The sequence below is a fragment of the Saccostrea cucullata genome, unplaced genomic scaffold (genome assembly GCF_032062105.1).
Source record: "Saccostrea cucullata isolate Sc308-1 unplaced genomic scaffold, CSIRO_AGI_Scuc_v1 ctg265, whole genome shotgun sequence".
Lineage (NCBI taxonomy): Eukaryota > Metazoa > Mollusca > Bivalvia > Ostreida > Ostreidae > Saccostrea > Saccostrea cuccullata.
In genome coordinates this window covers 40549-42159 of record NW_026927443.1, presented here as the reverse complement: position 1 = coordinate 42159, position 1611 = coordinate 40549, and the positions used below count along the sequence as shown (strand labels likewise).

At 37.9% G+C, this 1611-nt stretch overlaps 1 protein-coding gene across 1 annotated transcript; it reads right to left on the bottom strand.

Moving 5' to 3' along the window:
* LOC134274484 (uncharacterized) lies at positions 1-1537 on the bottom strand. Its single transcript, XM_062756761.1, has 4 exons — positions 1363-1537; positions 833-956; positions 558-723; positions 1-150 (listed from the first exon to the last, which is right to left on the bottom strand). The coding sequence occupies exons 1-4, from the start codon at positions 1485-1487 to the stop codon at positions 53-55; spliced, it is 513 nt and encodes a 170-aa protein (XP_062612745.1). The 5' UTR covers positions 1488-1537; the 3' UTR covers positions 1-52.
* Positions 1538-1611: the final 74 nt, after the last annotated feature.

The window sequence follows — 1611 nt, the reverse complement described above, 5'->3', positions numbered from 1 at the left end:
TTCTGCCTGTATATCACAAAACAGGGTTAGATTCTCCAGGGTTGATCACAGACTACTCTTTACACAATCTCTGGATTAGCTCTCCATGTTGTGGGAATTTCTGAAGCATATCTGTCCTCTTCCCTTGAGCCCAGTCTTTTAAATCCCATCCTTAAAAAAGAAACAAGTGACCTTTAGCTAAAATGCTAACCTGACCAACCTTCACCTCAGAGAGAGAGAGAGAGAGAGAGAGAGAGGTTCTTTGATAAAAACAGTTCACACAATCATTTGAGTTTTAAAAAAGTGCAAATTTTGAAATCCAGCTTGTATATTTTGTCCTGATTATTAAAGTAAGAGAATTAATCACTTTCAATTTTAACTGCAGGAGTTAACTCTGCCTAGGATTGTCCTCAAGGCTTAGGAACTTCCCCACCTAAAATGACACAATTCTCTAGTTACTCTGGTATTCCCCCTTAACCCTCTGTTAGGGGAGGAACTCGAGACCCCCTTCTATTTTTTAATGTCCCCTGCTATATGAGTGACAACCCTGCAGTATGCCATTAGGATTGGTGGAATACCTGGAATGACCACAGCTCCAAAGAAAGTATACTGTGTTCCTTCCATTGGCTCCACTGCGTACCACGTGTCATGGCGTACCGTTACTTGGTAACGATAATCAGCATTCTTCAAAGTATCTCCCAGAATACTCTCCGTAAGCTTTCCTTCATTGTCTATTTTATATATCTAGATGGAGGAAAAATTAATATAACCATGACTACTGATCTAAAAAGAAGTTTAAATTCAAAATCTAAAAATACATTACACAGTGTAAAGAAGTGTAGATTCTACACACCTTTGATGGCCCACCTGCGTGCCACAGAAAGATCTCATCAAACAGGGGTAAATGGAAAGACACATATTTGCCAGACTTTAAGAGGTAATAGATACAACTGCCACCATCCCTAGGTCCTTCAAATCTGAATATAAAAGGGGGTAAAACTACACCTTGTTTAATGCCCTTTGAGAAAAGAAAAAAAAAATACATTTTAGGGCATTGCTTCTTTGCAGTAATCTAATACGCATATGTAAGACCTGAAATAAACCCTGTACGTTGAATACATTGAATTTTGTACTAAAGTGAAATGGAATTACATGTACTAATATTGTTGATATTCTTTATTTCCAAAAGTGAATTCTACTCAGGTTGCACCTTTCCTTTTCTACATGGCAGATAGGCTACAATTTAAGTACATGCAATCTTGGTCCACTTGCTGTTCTTTATCATCCTATTTTTTAAGATTTACTTTTCTAATTACATGTATTTCTATGAAGAAAAAATTATCCCTATAATTGAGGTCCCAACCCTAACCCTGACATACTAACTTGTTAGGCTGTATAAATGTAACTTGTCTGTCAGTTCGATACTGCTCGGAGAAGAATCCGCCCTCGGGGTGAGGGGTCAGTCCCAGGGCGCGAACCAGTTGATCGATCTCTTTATCAGCAGACATATTCCGAGAAAATGTTACAGCGGTCACTGAAATAATCAGGTAATAAATGTAATGCTTGAAACATCGATAGAACGTTTCCATTCATCCGAAAAATGAACAAATTCTCTAAGGAGACAAACATTTG